General features: G+C 44.4%; 1 protein-coding gene across 3 annotated transcripts in view; it reads left to right on the top strand.

Annotated features, from left to right (window-relative positions):
- Positions 1 to 19,369, top strand: part of cacnb1 (calcium voltage-gated channel auxiliary subunit beta 1) — a 278,199-nt gene that overhangs the window by 17,339 nt on the left and 241,491 nt on the right. For all 3 annotated transcript variants that reach the window (XM_087977770.1, XM_043674847.2, XM_043674852.2), the window contains exon 2: positions 17,896 to 17,982. In XM_087977770.1, coding sequence (XP_087833896.1) covers positions 17,896 to 17,982 — 87 coding nt within the window. The remainder of the gene's footprint in view (positions 1 to 17,895; positions 17,983 to 19,369) is intronic.

Genomic DNA, 19,369 nt, shown 5'->3' with positions numbered 1-19,369 from the left:
AGTTCTGGTCAGAATCTGAGCAGCAATGTCACACTCCCAGTTCTCTGATCCATTCTCCCACTGGGGACGAATCATCCTTACAAATTCTTCAGAGACAAATGAACCGAGTTTTTTTTTGTCCCTGTGCAACCTGCTGACAGTCATGGAGGCAAAGAAGTAAGCCCTTCAGCCCGTTGAGTCCATGCTAGCTGCTTGTGCACCAAGCTTATCAGAACCATTCTCTCGCTCTGTTTTCCTCAAATGGTCATCCCAGTTTCCTTGCAAAATGATTAATCTCTTCTCCTTCCAATTGCCTCAAAGGCAGTAAGTCGCAGGTCATTGCCATTTGCTGTGTGAAAAAGCTATTCCTTAAATCCCAGCAGTATCGCCAACTGAAAACTGTGTACCCTAAGTCCTTGTACCATCAGCTAATAGTAATAAACATAAAATTGATTGTTTTTTTAGAAAATGTCCAGGTCCACAAATGTGTGACTAATAAATAAGCAAGAGAAATTGTCATTTTTACATGGGATTCTGGAATTATTGTTAGTGTGTTGGGAATTACATTCAGTACTGTCATGCAATTTTATCTTGCAAACTATCTGGAGGCACTTGACTATTGTCCATATTAGTAAAATAAATTGGGTATGATGTTAAAGGTTCTCACAAGTTCAGTTCCATACAGCTAATATGGTTGAGGAAAAAAGATATGTTACATAAATTTCAGTTCACCCTGAGACACCACTCCATTGGTGTAGATTATAAATGCTTATAAATGATTCTTATGTCTGCTTATAAATGACTCTTCCCCTACACAGATTTTGGGAGTATAATCACATGACTGTCTGATAATCCACTCCCAAATCTGGAAAAGTTCTTCTCCTCCATTTTCAGTCATCTTGAGTTATTCATCTTGAACAGAGGCTGGGGAATTACCATGGAAAAATACTTGACACACGGAGATCAATTTGTTTGGAACTGATATTAGAGCAAAAGAACCAGGAGGAAGAGTAGGCCATTCAGCCCCTTGAGCCTGCTCTGTCATTTAATATAATCATGGCTGATCTCCATACTGGCCTGAAATCCACTTTCCTGTTAGTTTGCTATAGTCCTTCAATCCATTACTGGTTAAAAATCTATCTATCTCCTCCTTAAATATACTCCATGACCCAGCACTCTGGGAGAGTGAATTCCACAGATTTATGCCCCTTTTGAGAGAAGTCATTCCTCCTCAGCTCCTCAAGGATGAGTACAAGTTGGTGTGAGCTCTGATATCAGCAGCGGAGTTTTGGAAATGAGCTTGGGTTTATGAAGGTAGAAGATGGGAGTCCAGGAAGGAGAATGTTTTGGAATAATCCAAGCAGATAAGTTACAAAGGTAAATCTGCATAGACTTCAGCAGCACATGAACGGAAGCAGGGCCTGAGCTGGGCGATAGTATAGGGGTAGAATGGGCAACAGTGGTAGTGGAGAGAAAAAAACATGGTTGACAGCTCATTTTGGGGTCACTTAGGATCTGAAGACCCCATTCATCAAGTAGGTGATGTGGCATTCGCACACCATGGAGACTGTGAGGTTAGTGGTACAATTTACAATTGCCACTTTGGGGTGGCGTTGTGGCTCAGTGGTTAGCATGTAGCCTCGCAGCTCCAGGGACCTGGGTTTAATTCCCGCCATGGGTGACTGTCTGTCTGTGTGGAATTTGCACATTCTCTCTGTGTCTGTGAGGGTTTCCTCCCACAATTCAAAGATGTCAGGTTAGGTAAATTGGCCATGTTAAGTTACCCATAGTGTTCAGGGATGTGTAGGTTAGGTGCATTATTCAGGGGTAAATGTAGAGGAATGGGTCTGAGTGGGCTACTCTTCGGAGGGTCAGTGTGGACTTGTTGGATCAAAGGGCCAGTTTCCACCCTGTAGGGATTCTATTTAATCCCCTCATTATCTGACGTACTGCAACTGAAACAGTAACATGTCCACTAGAGGTCCTTCTTCAGACTATGAGCAATTGGCTTTGCTAACACGAGAAAATTCTGTGCCTGAATTTATTATGCCTTCAAGCTTGAATTCATAAACACAAACCATATTAAAATATTAAACATTTGTCATTGACATTGGCTGAATGCAAAACAGCCAGCTGTAACCAAATCTAAACAGGATTTAGGTTTCCTTGGGTGTGCTTTCCAGTTAACCCAGTTATAAAGGGACTTTCACCAAGTTTAGTGATAGATTCATTTTCACTGAGTGAAAATATTAGCAATACATGTACATCCTAGACACAAACATGTTTGAGGGTGGCTCAGTGGTGAGCACTGCTGCCTCACAGTGCCAGGGACCTGGGTTTGATTCCAGTCTTGGATGACTGTCCATGTGGAGTTTGCACATTCTCTTCATGTCTGTGTGGGGTTGCTCCAACTTCCTCCCACAGTCCAAAGATACGCAGGGTTAGCTGGATTGGCCATGCTTATAGTGGCTAGGGATATGCAGGCTCGGTGGATTAGCCATGGGAAATTGAGAGTTATGGGGGAAGGGGGTCTGGATGGGATGTTCTTTGGAGGGGCAGTGTGGAATTGATGGGCTGAGTGGCCTGTTTCCACACTGTGGGGATTCTAAACACAGAGAATGCTGGAGAAACTTCACAGGATGGTTAGAAGATGGGTTATTCTATACTTTTTGACAGAGCCCTTTCAGAACTGAAACATTAGTTTTATTTCTCTCTCGACAAATGCTTCCAGAGCTGCTAAGTTTCTCCAGCAGTCTCTGAGTTTGTTTCAGTTTCCCAGCACCTGCAGTATCTTGCCTTTATTGGAGGGACTATCCCAGTGTGTGTCTCCCTGGCTAAAGGCTGAGAATCCTGTCAATGGCACTCAGTCCTGAGCTGTCCTCTCTTGTTCTTGTCACGTGAGGCAGACAGCATGGGAATGTAAATGTTAGTGAGAAGCCAACGTACACATTCCACCCCCCTTCCCCATCTCCCCCTTCCCCTTCCAGACGCTGATGAGAATATGGCAATGAGCTGCCTTCTGGAGCTGCTGCAGACTGTATAGTGAATGTTCACCCTCAGTGCTGAGAAGAAGGGATGTCAAAATTCTTTGACCCAGGAATTTGAAGGAACAAAGACCCATTTCCATAGCGGAATGGACGGCAGCTTGGAGATGCTGCTGCTCCCATGTGCCCACTGTCCTTGTCCTTCCAGGTGGTAGAGGTCACGGGTTTGGAAGGTGCTCTGTAAGAAGTCTGACCGGGTTACAGCAGTGCATCTTGTCGATGGTACATTTTGCTTGGATGGATATCACTCCCAGATGCAGAGAGAGCTATTTCACCACCAGTGGAACAAAGCTGGATTTAGTGCATCCTTGACCCTAATCACAGGAATCATTTGGACAAAGCACCACTTGGGGTATTTGTCAAAGATGCATGAACTGTACAGGAAATTAGACCTCCTCCCCAATGTCCCACAGTCAGATATTGAAGAACATAGTGAACAGGAAGGATGCTTGACTCCTCACGTCAACTTGTTTACTTTATGATAGCTAATATAATGGCTTACTCCTCTGTGATCTAGCCCTTCAATTCACCATGGACCATAACAGGTTCAGGCCTCACTAATCGTTGTCCTCACTACCACTGTGCTGGTCCTTTCTGGTTTCCCATCCTCCATTAACTCTGTTTCCATTTGCAGACATTGATGACACTCATTCCCACTGTATTAAGGCAGGTGAAAGAGTGCAGCCAGCTCCAGTCTGATCGCTATCCAACTTGGAAACTGCCCCATGGCCTTGGATGTGAAGCACTGGCTGAGTAATCAAAGAATCATGCACTTAACCTTATCAAAGTATTATGTTTTTACCGTTTTAATTAAGAAAAGGCTTCCCACTGTAGCTGGGCAAAATATCAACAGTTAACATCACAATTTCAGCCTTCGGCTAAGGGCCAAAGAGCAAATCTGGCTCGTCACCAACTTTCCACTTTCGTGTTGAAATTAAATTCAAAACCGGGCTTAAATTTATCAAAGTGTCCTGCTATTCCTGATTGTTTAATTAAATTAAGATCAATTTGAAATTGAGGCCCAGGTTTGCACTTAATTTTAACCTTCATCTTTGATTGGACTTTTCATGGTGTTTGTGGACACTCTGACCTTGACAATATGCTGGAAATTTTTAATTAGCTTTTGACCCAACACTTAACTTGTGGAAATTTTATTACCAGATAAGGCACATGTTTGTTTTTTTCCTAAGGAATCCAATATCCGTGTTTAAAACAAATGTTTCAAAGGTTTCACTTGGCTCCAGAAAATATAATCTGAGGAGTTTGATTAACCATGTTCTGGCAATCCAGGGATAGTGGACATTGTGTGACAAGACTGTGGCTTTAAGAGGAGTATTTTGTCCTGCTCTTATTGGAAGAGTAGTTTTGAGCCAGGGGTGATAAGTTGTCTCTTCGAAGCCAATAGAGTAAACTGCTTGTGAAGCCCTGTGTTTTTTTTTTAAAACTTAGAATAATAAAAGCAGCATGAATGGGTGGAGTCAGGCTCTCACAGAACCAGGGTTTTAGTTTAGCTTTCAGTTATTGGGGTTTTGAAGTTGGCTGTGGAAGCTGCCTTACACCTGTGTCATCCACAGCAAAAAGCTAGAATTCTCTCTCAGTACAAGAATTTTCTCTTGGTGCTCTTTCTTCCTAGACTGGAGAAGCACCGCTTCTGCGACAATCTATTTTACTGAATTTGCCTTTACTAAGGGTGTGTTTATGGGATGCTGTTATACTGGGACAGTTGCTGTTTAGTAGTTAAATAAAGTATTATTCTGTTAAGCTTTTCCATAGAGTTAAAGTTGTACCAATTTCTCTTTCTACTATGTGTATTTTAACTGGGTGTAAGAATGAAACGTGTTTTGCTTAAGGCAGTATTGTATGACCAATTGAAACACATCTGGAACACAGCGTCTTACACTTGTCTTTAAATAAAATAAAAGTTAGGCTCGAGGCTGTCTCCCTGGTAAGGGGTTTGGATGGGTCCATAACAATTGATTTGGATGTGAACATAGGAGGTATAGTTAGTAAGCTTACAGATGACACCAAAATTGGAGGTGTAATGGAGAATGAAGAAGGTTACCTCCGAGTACAACGGAATCTTGATCAGATGGGCCAATGGGCTGGGGATTGGCAGACAGAGTTTAATTTAGATAAATGCGAGGTGCTGCATTTTGGAAAAGCAAATCAGAGCATGACCTAGGGAATGTTGCTGAACAAAGACACCTTGGAGTGCATGTTCATATTTCCTTGAACATAGAGACGCAGGTAGATAGGATAGTGAAGAAGTTGTTTGGTATGCTTTCCTTTATTGGTCAGAGTACTGGAATTGGGAGTTCAGGTTGAGGTGAGGCCACTTTTGGAATATTGTGTGCAATTCTGGTCTCCTTCCTATCAGAAGGATGTTGTGAAACTTGAAAGGGCTCAGAAAAGATCTACAAGGATATTGCCAAGATTGGAGGTCTTGAGCTATAGGAAGAGGCTGAACAAGCTGGGGCTGTTTTCCCTGTAGCGTTGGAGGCTGAGGGGTGACCTTATAAAGGTTTATAAGATTATGAGGGGCACGGATAGGATAAATAGAGAAAGTCCTTTCAATGGGGTGGGGGACTCCAGAACTAGAGAGCATAGTTTAGGGTGAGTTTGGAAAGACATTTAAGGGATCTAAGGGGCAATGTTTTCACACACAGGGTGGTGGTGTATGGAGCGAGCTGCCGGAGGAAGTGGTGGAGGCTGGTACAATTACTACATCTAAAAAGCATTTGACTGGGTATGTGAATAGAAAGGGTTTAGAGAGATATGGGCCAAATGCTTGCAAATGGGACTAGATTATGTTAGAGTACCTGCTCGGAATGGATGAGTTGGACCGAAGGGTCTGTTTCCATGCTGTACATCTCTATGAGTGTAATTGGAAGTTGCAGATTCAGGGATCCCTGCCTAATCTGTGACTCTGCAGAATCATAATCAGAAGTCACAGGCGTCCTCAGAGAGCATTGGGTTAAGTGGGTTGTGGTGGTGTGTTGAGAGGTGAGGTGGCATTATCTAATTGGATTGAGAGTCACAGATTATTTCGACTCTGCCTTAGCTCCTCGTCAGTGAAGTTCTGGAAATGTATGAGACCATAAGACATGGGAACAAAAGTAGGCCATTTATCTCATCGAAAACTGTGACACTGGAAAAGCACAGCAGTTCAAGCAGCACAATACCCGAAACGTTGACTCTCCTTCTCTTCAGATGTTACCTGACCTGCTGTGTTTTTCCAGCACGACACTTTTCGATCCCCAGCATCTGCAGTCCTCACTTTCTCCATTTATCTCATTGAGTTTGTTCTGCCATTCAAAGAGTTCATGGCTGATCTGATAATCCTCAACTCCACTTTCCTGCCTTTTCCAAATAACCCTTGATTCCCTTCCTGATTAAAAATCTGCCTATTTCAGCCTTGAATATATTGAATGTCCCAGCCCTGACAATCCTTTCTGGTAAAGATTTCCACAGGTTCACAATCCTCATCCTATCAGAAGGATGTTATGAAATTTAAAAGGGTTCTGGAAAGATTTACAAGGATGTTGCTAGGTTTGGAGGATGTGAGCTACAGGGAGAGGCTGAACAGGCTAGGGCTGTTTTCCCTGGAGCATGTGAGGCTGAGAGGTGACCTTAGAGGTTTATAAGATCATGAGGGGCATAGATAGGATAAATAGACAAGGTCTTTTCCCTGGGGTGGGGGAGTCCGGAATTTGAGGGCGTAAGTTTAGGATGAGAGGGGAAAGATATACAAGAGACCTAAGGGGCAACTTTTTCACACAGAGGGTAGTATGTGTATTGAATGAGCTGCCAGAGGAAGTGGTGGAGGCTGGTACAATTGCAACATTTAAGAGGCATCAGGATGGGTATATGAATAGGAAGGGTTTGGAGAGATATGGGCCAGGTGCTGGCAGGTGGGACTAATTGGGTTGGGATATCTGGTTGGCATGGATGAGTTGGATCGAAGGGTCTGTTTCCGTGCTGTACATCTCTATGACTCTATGACTCTTCCCCTGTCTTAGAAAGGCAGTCCTTTATTCTGAGATAATGCCCTCTGGTCATAGATTCTCCCATAATGGGTAAAACAGCCTTTGTGCATCTACCCTGTCAAGTCTCCTAAGAATCTTACATGCTTCAATAAGGCTGTGTCTCATTCCTCAGCAGAGGCCTCACCTTCATCCCCCTATGCTCTCGGATTAATGAGTTCAACACGCGGCGAGACATCGAACAATTCTTCCGCCGCCTTCGCCTCGGTGCCTACTTCTTCAACCAGGATTCTCGCCCACCCTCTGACGACCCCTTCTCCCGCCTCCAATACACCCCATCCACCTGGACACCCCGTGCTGGCCTCTTACCCGCCCTCGATCTCTTCATAGCCAACTGCCGCCGCGACATTAACAACTTCTACCTGTCCACCCCTCTTACCCACTCCAACCTCTCACCCTCGCAACGTACAGCCCTCCACTCCCTCCGCTCCAACCCCAACCTCACTATCAAACCGGCAGACAAGGAAGGCGCGGTGGTAGTTTGGCGCACCGATCTTTACATTGCTGAAGCTAAATGCCAGCTCGTAGACACCTCCTATTACTGCCCCCTTGACCATGACCCCACCTCCCACAACCAAACCATCATCTCCCAGACCATCTATAACCTCATCACCTCAGGGGATCTCCCATCCACTGTCTCCAACCTCATAGTCCCACAACCCCGCACCGCCCGTTTCTACCTCCTGCCCAAACTTCACAAACCTGACTGCCCCGGCCGACTCATTGTCTCAGCCTGCTCCTGCCCCACCGAACTCATCTCTGCATACCTCAAAACGGTCCTGTCCCCCTTAGTCCAAGAACTCCCCACCTACGTTTGGGACACCACCCACGTCCTCCACCTCCTCCATGATTTTTGCTTCCCAGGCCCCCAATGCCTTATCTTCACGAGGGACATCCAGTCCCTGTACACCTCCATCCCCCATCACGAAGGCCTCAAAGCCCTCCGCTTCTTCCTTTCCTGCCGTACCAATCAGTACCCTTCCACTGACACCCTCCTTCGACTGACTGAACTGGTCCTCACTCTGAACAACTTCTCTTTCCAATCCTCCCACTTCCTCCAAACCAAAGGAGTAACCATGGGCACCCGCATGGGCCCCAGCTATGCCTGCCTCTTCGTAGGATATGTGGAACAGTTCATCTTCCGCAGCTACACTGGCACCACCCCCAACCTTTTCCTCCCCTACATCGATGACTGTATCGGCGCTACCTCATGCTCCCACGAGGCGGTTGAACAGTTCATCCACTTTACTAACACCTTCTACCCTGACTCAAATTTATCTGGACCGCCTTTCTAGACCTCTCCATTTCTATCTCAGGTGACCGACTCAATACGGACATTCACTATAAACCGGCCGACTCCCACAGCTACCTAGATTACACCTCCTCTCACCCTGCCCCCTGTGAAAACACCATCCCATATTCCCAATTCCTTCGCCTCCGCCGCATCTGCTCCCAGGAGGACCAGTTCCAGTACCGAACAACCCAGATGGCCTCCTTCTTCAAAGACCGCAATTTCCCCCCAGACGTGATCAACGATGCTCTCCACCACATCTCCTCCACTTCCCGCTCCTCTGTCCTTGAACCCCACCCCTCCAATCGCCACCAGGACAGAACCCCACTGGTCCTCACCTACCACCCCACCAACCTCCAGATACATCATACCATTCTTCGTAATTTCCGCCACCTCCAAACAGACCCCACCACCAAGGATATATTTCCCTCCCATCCTCTATCAGCATTCCGGAAAGACCACTCCCTCTGCGACTCCCTTGTCAGGTCCACACCCCCCACCAACCCAACCTCCACTCCCGGCACCTTCCCCTGCAACCGCAAGAAATGCAAAAGCTACGCCCACACCCCCCCTCTCACTTCCCTCCAAGACCCCAAGGGATCCTTCCATATCCGCCACAAATTCACCTGCACCTCCACACACACGTCATTTACTGCATCCACTGCACCCGATGTGGCCTCCTCTACATTGGAGAGACAGGCCGCCTACTTGCGGAAAGTTTCAGAGAGCACCTCTGGGACACCTGCACCAACCAACCCAACCGCCCTGTGGTGGAACACTTTAATTCACCCTCCCACTCCACCAAGGACATGCAGGTCCTTGGCCTCCTCCATTGCCAGACCATGGCAACACGACGCCTGGAGGAAGAGCGCCTCATCTTCCGCCTAGGAACCCTCCAACCACAAGGGATGAATGCAGATTTCTCCAGCTTCCTCATTTCCCCTCCCCCCACCTTATCTCAGTCCCAACCCTCAGATTCAGCACCGCCTTCTTGACCTGCAATCTTCTTCTCGACCTCTCCGCCCCCACCTCCTCTCCGGCCTATCACCCTCACCTTAACCTCCTTCTACCTATCGCATTCCCAACGCTCCTCCCCCAAGTCCCTCCTCCCTACTTTTTATCTTAGCCTGCTTGGCACACCCTCCTCATTCCTGAAGAAGGGCTCATGCCCGAAATGTCGATTCTCCTGCTCCTTGGATGCTGCCTGACCTGCTGCACTTTTCCAGCAACACATTTTTCAGCTCTGATCTCCAGCATCTGCAGTCCTCACTTTCTCCTGTGTCTCATTCTTCTAAATTCCAAATATTAAGGGCCAATCTACTCAATCTTTCTACTCAGACTGTCCCTCCACATCTGGTATGGCCAAGTGAACCATCTCGAGACTGCCTCCAGTGACAGTATCTTTCTCTAGATAAGAGTTGTTTGCCTAGCGAAAGTTGGCACTTTTTAGATAGTTTCAAATCTTGACAACGGATAAGGGCCAGTCAGGAAATGGGATAAGAACTCAATGTCTGAGAGTTGTTTCTGCTGCCGCTAAAAAGTTAATTGAATATTCAGCCCCATGCTGGGGAGTCAGTCAGCTTACAGCCCTCAGAGTGTGATGTGGAGTGACAGTGCAGTGAGGGCTAAATCCCCGAAATAAAATAAAGAACTGCGGATACTGGAAATCTGGAACAAAACTAGAAATTGCTGGAGGAACTTAGCAGGTCTGGCAGCATCTGTGGAGAGAAAGTGGAATTAACCCAGTGACTTCTTCAGAACTGGTAACAGCAAGAAAAAGGTGGCATTTATCGCGAGGATTGGGTTTTGGTGGGTGTGTACAGAGCTGTGAGCGGATATCTGCGGATGGAACCCAGAGAGAAATACAAAAGGAAGAGGCAGATGAAGGAATTATTGATGAGCTATGACAGAAGCAAAGCTGAATAAGTGATAATGAGATTTAAGGATAGCAGAGAATGGGTAGCCTGTGTTGAAAGCAAACTGTGTAATGTGATAATCGACCTGATTGTGGGTAAAAATGGGTTGGCTGTGTGAAAGGCAATCCCTGTCATAACAGGACCAGGAGTTGGTGGCGGGGGGAGAGAGCAATTGGTAAAAATCATGGAAAGACACAATCACGCTGTAAAGTTATTGAATTTGATGTTGAATCCTAGAAGCTGTAGGGTGCCCAAATGAAAGGTGGGGTGCAGTTCTTTGAGTTTGTTTAATCCCTGTTCAGCCTATGCCATTGTATGAAGGTCTGTCTCCTTAGTTAAGGAGTTGTACCCCTTACACTATTTACCCAGGTGTCTCTTTCTGATAGAGAGAGATAGCAATAATGTTCATTTTTGTTTAATGAAAAAAACACGAGTGACAAGTACTGCCCTTGGGGACAATGTCTGCATGATTGAAAAAGTGAAGGGGGGGGAGGGATTAACCAATAATGCTCCGTTGCATAGTCTGTCCAATTATTTATGATACTGACAATTAAGGACATCTCTATCCTCTTGTACTTGCAGTCATCAAAAACTCTGTCCTCACCTGCACCAACTCATGTTCTCCTCATCTCAGTAACTCACCTCCTGACTTTCTAAAGCCTGTCCACCATTGACAAGGAGTGTGTTGGAATACTCCCCATTTGCCTGGATGGCTGCAGCTCCAAGAACCTTAACACTTCCAAAAGCAGAGCAACCTGCTTGATTGGCAGCACATACACCACCTTAAACATTCCCACCTTCCGCTGTTGAGGCACAGTGACAGAGTATGTACCAAGGTGCACTGCAGGAACTCATTAAGCTCTTTTGGACAGCACCTTCCAATTTCACACACTCTCCCACATAGAAAGATGAAACTGACTCAGGATTTAGAAAGCCTATTTTTCTGTCTTTTTGTTTGAAGATAGTGAAGGATGTATTGGTTAACCAGGAGGTTTGACTCCAAATCAAACTGGTGGATTGTGCTAGACCTTGTGGCCAGCCTATTAGTCATTTCTTCTATAACATGATAGTTCCATTTCTATGCGATCCCACGCTATACAAACATCATGCAATACAAACGACACTTAAAGTGTTGCTGATCTATAGCCAATACACGTTTTATAAGTTTGTGTTTTAGAAACAGCGTTCCCAATTCACCAGTTGAGTTACAAGCAATTCACGTTGACAAAAGATGCGTTATAGCAGAACTGACTGTATGTGATCTCAGTACAAAATTTTAAAAATTTCTTCATTGAATTTGCAGTTCTGAGGGAGGCTATTTGGGCCTTTGTACAGGTGCCATCTCCTTGAAAGAGCTGTCCAATTAACCCCTTAGCCCTGTAAATCTTTCCTTTTCAAATACATCACTAAATCCCTTTTGATACCTGCTTCCATCATACTTTCAGGCAGCACAATCCAGGTCAGAAGCTACTCCATTTATTTTGAAAACAATTCTTCTCATTTCCACACTGGGGGTTTTAGTTTATCTTAAATCTGATCCTTTTGAGCTTGGGGAGGAAAGAAAAAATCATACACAAAATATAGGCACTGAAACCAAACTGCAGACCAAATGGTGTGAGTGCAAAACCATTCATCCTTTCCAGACAAGCTGAGTTCCTTCAGTACAAATTCATTTTCTTGCATTGCTGCTCGCACCTGTAGCTTAGTTAGATATTCCATAAGCATCACCATCACTTCAACCAACTGTATTTTTGTTTTGTGCGATGTGGTGACCCTCTATTTCTGTCTAAATTGGGTTTTTTTCTGGTCTGACTGCCTCTTGCTGTCTCCTTTAATGTTGACTTTGCTCCATCTCAGTTCATCTGCTGATGAGACCTTCAGCCATGACTTTGTTAACTCCAGACTTGACTATTCTCCTCCACATCTGATTGGCTACCCAATCTCTACCCTCCAAGGACCAGATCTTTGCTGCCTGTGTCCTATTAAAATCAAATTCTGTTTGCCAAGCATCCAAGTAGTTCACCTCCAGTATCTGCAAAAGTCAGGAGCATGATGGGTGGATCATTGCCTGGATGGGTGCAGCTCCAACAACACTCAAGAAACTGGACTCCATCCAGGACAATGCATGTCATTTGATCGGCAACACAGCCACAAACATTCAGTCCTTGCACCACCAACACACAATGGTAGCATTGTGTACTAGATTCCTAGAATCCCTACAGTGTGGATACAAGCCCTTTGGCCCAACAAGTCCACACTGACCCTCCAAAGAGTATCCCACCCAAATCCATTCCCCATTTCTCTATGTTTACCCTTGATGAATGCACCTAATACTGAATACTATGGGCAATTTAGCATGGCCAGTTCACCTAACCTGCACATCTTTGGACTGTGGGAGGAAAGTGGAGCACCCGGAGGAAATCCACGCAGACACGGAGAATGTGCAAACTCCACACGGCTAGTTGCCCGAAGCTGGAATCGAATCCAGATCCCTGGCGCTGTGAGGCAGCAGTGCTAACCACTGAGCTACTGTGCCACCTGTAAGATACACTGCACCAAGCCTTCAGCACCTTCCAAGCCCACAACCTCTACCATCCAGAAGGACAAGTACAGCAGATGCATCAGAACACCTGCAAGTTCCCCTTCCAGCCACTCATCATCATGACTTGGAAATCTATTGGCATTTCTTCACTATCACTGGGTCAAAAACCTGGAGCTTGGCGCTGACAACACTGTGAATAGACTTAAATCACATCAATTACGGTGGTCAAAGAGGCTGACTCATTTCTACCTTCTCAAGGGGCAGTTAGGGATGGGCAACAAATGCTGACCAATGATGCTCACATCTTGTGAAAAAATACTTTTAAAAACACTGTACTTGCTGGCTTACTGCTAAAGCTTAAAAGTCCTCCACCTTGTTTTCAAATACCTACAAATCTTCACACTTTTGCAACTCTGTATTCTCCTCTGCTCTTTAGGTATCTGTGTCCAACTAATCCACGCCTCTCGCATATTCCTGATTTTAATTCGTCTGCCATCAGTAGCTATCACTTCAGTTGCCGAAGCCATAAGTTCTGAAATTCCCCAATAATCTTCTCTGTCTTTGTACCTCTCTCGTCTTCTTCAAAATCGCTCCTTCAAACGTCTCTCTTTGACCAAGCTATTTGTCATCGTCATGTGAAAATCTCCTAACTTGTTATTTCTGATGCGCCTATGTGGCAACTTGGGACATTTAATGTATTATACAAGTGATCGTTTTCAATCCTTTCCAACTTCTTCCAATGTCACTCTGTACTTTCATGTCCAACCTGCCCAATTCTTTGAAATCCCATTGCTTGGGATCTGGTTTCAGATATCATTGACTTTATTACATTTCCTGGATAAATGTTACCACGTTCATATTTTGTTGCTCCAACATATGTCATAAACCCAGGACTGTCAACTACAACAAAATTCATTGCAGTAGTGCCTGACTTTATAACCACTTGGTAATCTGAGACTTTCAAAACCCTCCAAACTCAGGTGTTGCAATTAAAAAACTGAGAGAGCTGCGGATGCTGTAACAAAAACAGAAGTTGCTGGAAACGTTCAGCAGGTCTGGCAGTATCTGTGAAGAGAAATCAAGGTTAATGTTTCTGGTCCGGTGACCCTTCCCTGTTCTGAGGAAGGGTCACCAGACCCAAAATGTTGAGTTTGATTTCTCTTCACAGATGCTGCCAGACCTGCTGAGCTTTCCTAGCAACTTTCCTAGTTTATCTTGCAATTATATCCCATTGAGGGGCTTTCTGGGTCATGTCAGAGGTCAGGTAAGGGCCAGTCATGTAGCTGTGGGTCTGGAGTCACAACTTGGCCAGACTGTGTAAGGATGGCAGATTTTCTTCATGAAAGTTGATTAACATTAATACATTACTCATATTAACATTAGAATACAGTGTCTCAGTGGTTAGCACAGCTGCCTCACTGCGCCAGGCACCCGGGTTCACTTCCACCCTCTGGCGATGTCTTTGCAGAGTTTACACATTCTTCCTGTGTCTGCGTGGGTTTCCTCCAGGTGCACTGGTTTCTTCCCACAGGTTATTGGATTGGCCATGCTAAATTGCCCCATAGTGTCCAGGGATGTGTAGTTAGGTGGATTAGACATGGAATATGCAAGGTTATAGTAAGAGGGGTGTCAGTTGAGGTGGACACTCTTCAGAAGGTCAGTGTAGATTGATGGGCCGAATGGCCTGCTTTCACATTGTAGGGATTCTAGGAATATAGAACGCCCTTCAGCCGACCATGTCTGTGTTGAGCAAGATGCCATTGAAAACTAATCCCATTTACTCTAGATTTAAACTACCTAGCTACAAAGTTAGAAATTAGGCTCATGATAATGTGCTATTAGTTCAGGCCTGTGCACTACAGGTGCAATAACATGACCACTGCACTACCATTCCTGAAAAAGGGCTTATGCCCGAAACGTCGATTCTCCTGCTCCTCGGGTACTGCCTGACCCACTGTGCTTTTCCAGCAGCTCACTCTCGACATTGCGCCACCACAGCCCATTCATTGTTGCATTTGATCTCAACAATGAATGAGTGCACATTAACTCCCAATAAGTGCAGGGACAGCATTCAAATCATGTGTGTACACACAGTGCTATCCCTATTCGAATTGTTAAGTAGCTAAATTGCTTACCGTCATTTTGTTTGACTTCAGTTTTCTCAGAGATTAGGAGTGCCATACTGTTCACAAAATAATGTTTTATCTGTAACATTCATTATGAAGTGAGTGTTTTTGATTTGCTCAGTTGTGGGAAGAGCAGCTACAAAAATCTTCCTGGATCAAGGGTGTTGTTTGACTTCAGTATTCCATGTTATCACAATCTGTGACAGAGCGAGAGTTTCTCAATACCATTATAGGATCAAGGTAACGTCAGGCAATGAACGTGCATGTTTGAATCTAGGTATACCTGGTTTTATTTTTATGGTAATTGATGATAATCAGTTTTTGACTGAAGCAATTCACAGAATCAGAGAATGTTACAGCACTGAAAGAGACCATTCAGTCCAGCAAGTTTGTACTGTCTCTATTTGAGTGCAATCAGTCAGTCCGACACTGATCTTAGGAGCAAAATACTGCAGATGCTGGAGTCTGGACTGAAAACAGGACTCCTCTAATGAAAAGTTATCTAAACTCAAAACATTAGCTTGCTTTCTGTGCATGGATGCTCCCTGACCCGTGTGATCTCCAGCATTCCTTGTTCTTAGCTCAGTTGGCTGGATGGCTGGTTTATGATGCCAATTGCCTGTATCAGCTGAGGTTAACATGAAGGTCTGACCTTCATCACCTCCCCCCCTCGCCTGAGGTGTGATCACCCTCAGGTTAAAGTTGTCTATCTCTAATGGGAGTGTGGTAGTTTTACTCTCATAGCTTTTCTCTTATAGTTCTCTTCCGAATATTTGTATCAAATCTGTATCCACTAAAGCAGTGATTCTCAATCTTTGTTTTGGCCACGCAGCCCCCCCACCCTCGGAGTTATTCTCAGGTTCCAGGGCCCCCCTTTCAAACAGGGATACAACGCAAACAGATAGACAGAAAATCATTTATTATTGAACACCAAGAAAACTTGAATATTCCAACATACTGGAAAAAACTTAAAAAAGACTATGAAATTAAATATCTGTAAGGCCTAATGCGATCCCTGAGCTTGGTGCTTTTCTGCACGTTTCATAATATCGGGCTCCAAATCAGACACTGACAGTCGGAGGTTGCCTCTTTTGCAATATCAATTAGATTCCTGGATTTTGTCAAGGAAATTGCCTTGCAGAATCTGCTCTCTACCTGTTGAGGGAAAGGCAATAAAAAATATTTGGGCTTTTTCCCACGGTGTTGTAATTTATGGCGATAATGGATGCGAGAACCCTTGATTGAATGCATAAGCCTGGTGCAATCTGATTTGCGACTGACTCTAAAGTGAGGCTGCATGGGAGGAGCTTGATTCACCAGGTGCACCGAATTTAAAGATATTATAAATAGGAGGGAAACTATTGAGTCCAATGAAGGTTGTTGCTTGGGTATTTCATCGGTTCTGTTACCAGGGCCCCCAGAAATGCTTGGGGCTCCCCTTCTCACAGTTTTCAGTCTGTGATCCCCTTCAAATGTGCCAGGGCCCCTAAGAGGGCCATATAGTGCCTGTTGAGAATGGCTGCACTAAAGTACCTTTACAGTGGATATTCTGTAGGAGTTAGTGATGCTGGGAAATAATTCTGGATGTGCTAAGCTCAGTGGGTAGCACTCTCACCTCTGAGTCAGGAAGTTGTGTATCGAATCCCACCATCAAACTTTGAGTGTGTTAGTTAGTTTGGCCTTTTAGCTCCTTACTAAACAGGTGCTGTACTGTCAGAGGTGTTAACTGTCAGGTGAGAATATTAACTGAGGATCCATCTGCTCTCTCAGGGATGTAAAAGATCCTGCAGTGCTATTTCAGAGAAGGGCAAGGGATTTCTTTCAGCGTCCTGACCAGCATTTGTCCATCAACCAATGACCTCACTGCTGGTTTGGGGGGACTTGCTGTGTCCAAAATTGGCTGCTACCTTTCCTACATTCTGGGAGTGATTCCAAAGAAGAGTGACTGTAATGTAGTTTGGGACATCCTGCAGTCAGAAAGGGTGTAATATAAATGTAAGTCCTTTCTCTGCAGTTGTTGTTGGTAGCTCATTGCACAGCAATGGCCTTTCATGGTCAAGCTAAATTTTGACCTGATGTCGTCACTCAAACACTTGCTGACAAGGGAATTCGGAATCAAATTAGGAAGTGGAACTGGCTCCAATTTTCCCTCTCCTTCATTCAGAGATATTGAGGCTAAATGAACTCAATTTGGTAGATTTTGGGGGTGCAGACAGTTAAGGGGAGGCAGTGCAATGAGATACTGGACTAGCAATTTGGAACCCTAGCTCTGGGGACATGAGTTTAAAGCCTACCTTGGCAGATGACAAAATTTGAATTCAGGAAAATCTGTCATAAAAGCTTGCCTTAGGGTGACCACTGTAACCACTCAATTGTCAAAACCAGACTGGTTCACTAGCAACTTCTAGGGAAGGAAATCTGTCACCCTAACCTGATCTGGCTGGCATGTGACTTCAGACCCACAGCAATGTGCTTGACTCTTAATTAGAATTTGGGCAATAAATGCTACATAGCCAGCAATGCCCATATCCCATGAATAAATACTTAAACAAAGGACAGGAAATTAGGGTTGAGATGAGTTATGATCTTATTAAGTGATGCAAAATGTTGGAAAGGTCTTCTTCTGGCTCTAAGCCCTGTAATATCTCCACTTACATCGTGACAGAGAAAAGATCAAACATAGGACCTTGTTATCCTAAGTTACTCAGAAATGCTGAGCTGCGCATGTATTTAGGTGAAAGTGGGTACTGCAGATGCTGGAGATTAGAGTCAAGATTAGAGTGGTGCTGGAAAAGGACAGCAGGTCAGGCAGCATCCGAGGAGCCGGAAAAGCGATGTTTTGGGCAAAAGCCCTTCATCAGGAATACTTCCAGTTGAGAGATCAGGTTTTAAAGAAAGAGGCATTGCTTTGTCACAGATTGTTTAACTGATTTTTCTTTCTTTTTGTTCAAAAGGGAAAGTATGCCAAAAGGAAAAGTCGATTCAAACGCTCCGATGGTAGCACATCCTCAGATACGACGTCCAACAGCTTTGTTAGACAGGTGAGTACTTAACCAGAAGAATGATCCAGTGCATGTACATCCGTATTCCATATTTTAACAATAACAGTGTGGTCAATGCTGATGTGTTCCTCTCACTTACGTACCAAAACCCCATCCTTTAGGGTATCGCTTTCCTCCTGTAATTCGCAAAATTAGATTCTAATTGATTATCTTTGAGGACATCAAATCATGCACAAATCCAATTAGATGTTTCACATCCTTGGTCATTTCTTCAGCACTGTCTTCCTGATACAGTCTGCAGGTTTTTAGACAAAAAGCCTATTAGGAATTCGGGCAATTTCGACCATTCTCCCCCACCCCCTCCCCAAATCTCTTGACTCCATTTAAACTTGATGAATCTTACCTATGAGCCTTGGCTTGAGATCCAGGTTTGAAGAAATAGCCTGTTGACGTAGGAGGAGGTGAAGTAATCAGCTGAGCTGTCAAAGTTGAAGCGTTGATGCTGTGATATTTACAACCTGTATCAATGTTTTAGAAGACGGGTTTGAGGATGTAGGTTTGCTCGCTGAGCTGATAGGTTGATTTCCAGACGTTTCATCACCCTACTAGGTAACATCCTCAGTGGGCCTCAGGCGAAGCACTGCTGATAATTCCTGCTTTCTATTTATATGTTTGGGTTTCTTTGGGTTGATGTCATTTCCTCTGGTGAAGTCACTTCCTGTTCTTTTTCTCAGGGGGTGGTAGATGGGACCTAATTTGAAGTGATTGTTGATAGAGTTCCGGATTGGAATGCCATGCTTCTAGGAATTCTCGTGTGTCTTTGTTTGGCTTGTCCTGGGATCGATGTGTTGTCTCAGTTAAAGAAACTAAAGATGTTCCCAGTAGGGTGATGAAACGTCTGGAAATTAACCTTCCAGCTCAGCGAGCAAACCTATTGAGAACCTCAATCTGAGCTACAAAACTCGCTAAGATGGGATTGAGTATAAATGTATCTATATTTATTGGAGATGCAATTGGAGAATTGGCTGCAAGGAGACTGCAACAAAAAATAGGCTGCTGTATGAGTAGGCCGAGAACATGGAAGATGGAATATAATGTGCAGAGGTCTAATGTTATCTATTTGGAAAGGAAAGACAGAAATGCACAATATTTCTTAAATGCTAAGAGACTGTGAAATGTTGATATCAGGGAAACGCCTGGGTGTCCTGTACAAAAAATTACAAAACCTTAACACACAAGGACAGCAAGCAATTAGAAAAACCGTATGTTCATCTTTATTACAGGGGCTTGGAATATACGTCTAAATGTTTAAGAAAAGGTCAAGACAGCCCATTGCCCAAAAACAACTTTGATGGGAAAATAAAGTACGAAAGAAAATTGGATTCAAGTTTCCAAATTTAAAATACAAGATTAAAATATTAAAAAT

The sequence above is a fragment of the Chiloscyllium plagiosum genome, unplaced genomic scaffold (genome assembly GCF_037043375.1).
Source record: "Chiloscyllium plagiosum isolate Xiang-an unplaced genomic scaffold, Cpla_swu_hap1 HiC_scaffold_32, whole genome shotgun sequence".
In the NCBI taxonomy this organism is placed as follows: Eukaryota; Metazoa; Chordata; class Chondrichthyes; order Orectolobiformes; family Hemiscylliidae; genus Chiloscyllium; species Chiloscyllium plagiosum.
Note: the sequence above shows the minus strand (reverse complement) of the source record. Positions and strands in the feature narration are given on the sequence as shown.